This window comes from Callospermophilus lateralis, chromosome 12 (genome assembly GCF_048772815.1).
Source record: "Callospermophilus lateralis isolate mCalLat2 chromosome 12, mCalLat2.hap1, whole genome shotgun sequence".
Taxonomy (NCBI): domain Eukaryota; kingdom Metazoa; phylum Chordata; class Mammalia; order Rodentia; family Sciuridae; genus Callospermophilus; species Callospermophilus lateralis.
The window spans coordinates 76,315,373-76,316,972 of record NC_135316.1 but is presented as its reverse complement, the minus strand read 5'-3'; the positions used below and the strand labels follow the sequence as shown (position 1 = coordinate 76,316,972).

The 1,600-nt window shown below is 51.8% G+C and overlaps 1 protein-coding gene across 1 annotated transcript; it reads right to left on the bottom strand.

The window, feature by feature from the left end:
- Positions 1-457: 457 nt before the first annotated feature.
- On the bottom strand, positions 458-1,126 carry Ccdc70 (coiled-coil domain containing 70). Its single transcript, XM_076872728.1, has one exon. The coding sequence runs from the start codon at positions 1,124-1,126 to the stop codon at positions 458-460; it is 669 nt and encodes a 222-aa protein (XP_076728843.1).
- Positions 1,127-1,600: the final 474 nt, after the last annotated feature.

Sequence of the window (1,600 nt, the reverse complement as noted above, 5' to 3'; positions counted from 1 at the left end):
CACACCAGCCCTCCAAGCCTCACCAGAGCAAAGAAGCAGTGATTGCCTCTCAACGTGACAGTGCGGGATATCTCAGTCCCTCTCTGTTCCTGGTGTCGCTAGCGGGCATTGCCTGAGCCTCTCCTTCCGTGTTCCTACTCTTGAAGAGAGGGATAGCAGCTGTAGGCAGAAACCCAGGCTGGGGACATTGTGAACTGCCTGGGACCAAGCCCTGTGGGCCAGCAATACAGACTGTACACTTGGGACTGTGACCTTGGAAAAATCACAGAATATGGAAAAAGGGCAGCCGGCCTTCCTCAAAGACCTGGTTTTTCAAACCTCTCCTCAGGATTTTATTAGATCTTTCAAAGCAAGGAGACAAATAAGCACTTATTTTCTCTAGCACATGGGATGACCCCGGACTCCAACCCCAATCCAGGGGAATCCGGATCCCGTGGCCCTGCGTTTCCTGGGCTCACTAGGCGCGGCCTCTGGGGAAGGCTGGGGATTGCGGCCCTCCATTGGCGTTGTAGGGCCCGTCGGCAGGCACCAGCTCCCTGGGAATATGGCCGCCGCCTTCCACCCAGAAAGCTTTCTCTTCCTCCCAGAGAGCATTCTCCTCCTCCCAGAGGGACTTCTTATCTTCCCACAGGGCCTTCTCCTCCTCCAGGAGGGCTCTTTCCTCCACCCACAGGGCCTTTTCTTCCTCCCACAGGGCTTTGTCCTCCTGAAGAAGGTTCCGGTCTCTCTCCCATAAGGCGTTGTCCTCTTTCCAGAAGGTCTTATCTTCCTTCCAGAAGGTACGGTATTTCTTCCAAAAGGTTTTCTCTTCTTCCCGGAAAAATTTCTCCATTTCCCAGAAGGTTTTCTCCTCTTTCCAGAACGTTTTCTCCTCTTCCCAGAAAGGTCTCTCCTCCTCCCAAAAACCTAAGATCTGGCCCCGGAAAGCACGGATCTTGCCCCGGAAATTCCACATCTCTTCCCTGAAGTCTTCTATTTTCTCACGGAAAATTCTCATCTCTTCCCGAAATGCCTTTTCCTCTTGGAGCTTGTGGATGAGTTTCTTTTGGCGAATGTTGGGCGAGGAGACTACCAGCGACCGGAGGCAGGCCAGTCCCATCCACTTGCTCACCTTGAAAGGAAACATCTTCCTAGGCAGCCAGAATGGTGGGTGGCTGGGATGGAGAACAGGGCTGTCGGCCAAGTCCAGGGCAGCTGGTCAAACCCTGCGGGGGCACCAGAGAGAACATTGTCCATGACTGTCACACGCTGGGGGTAGGACGTGTGTCCATACTTTTGCTCTCTGTTCCTTGGGTAAGTGTTATTGGTAGAGAACATGCTGGGTGGGACATAGCTTGGGCTGATAAATACAATCAAGCTCAAGGCTGCTAAAAACAGAATCTCAGCCAACAAGGAGAGTGATTCTAAACCAGGAAATCAGAGCACAAAAGGGTGGCATGATATAAGAGGTAGGACACAAATAGATTTTTCTTTCAACAATAAAGCACCACAGTCCCCTAGGAGGGGGACTTCTTTCTGGAAGAAGCCATTAGGATCTGGCTTCACTTCTGTACCTCACTTGTGTACCCTAGAGGGATTCCTTCTGTTAGATTACACAGGA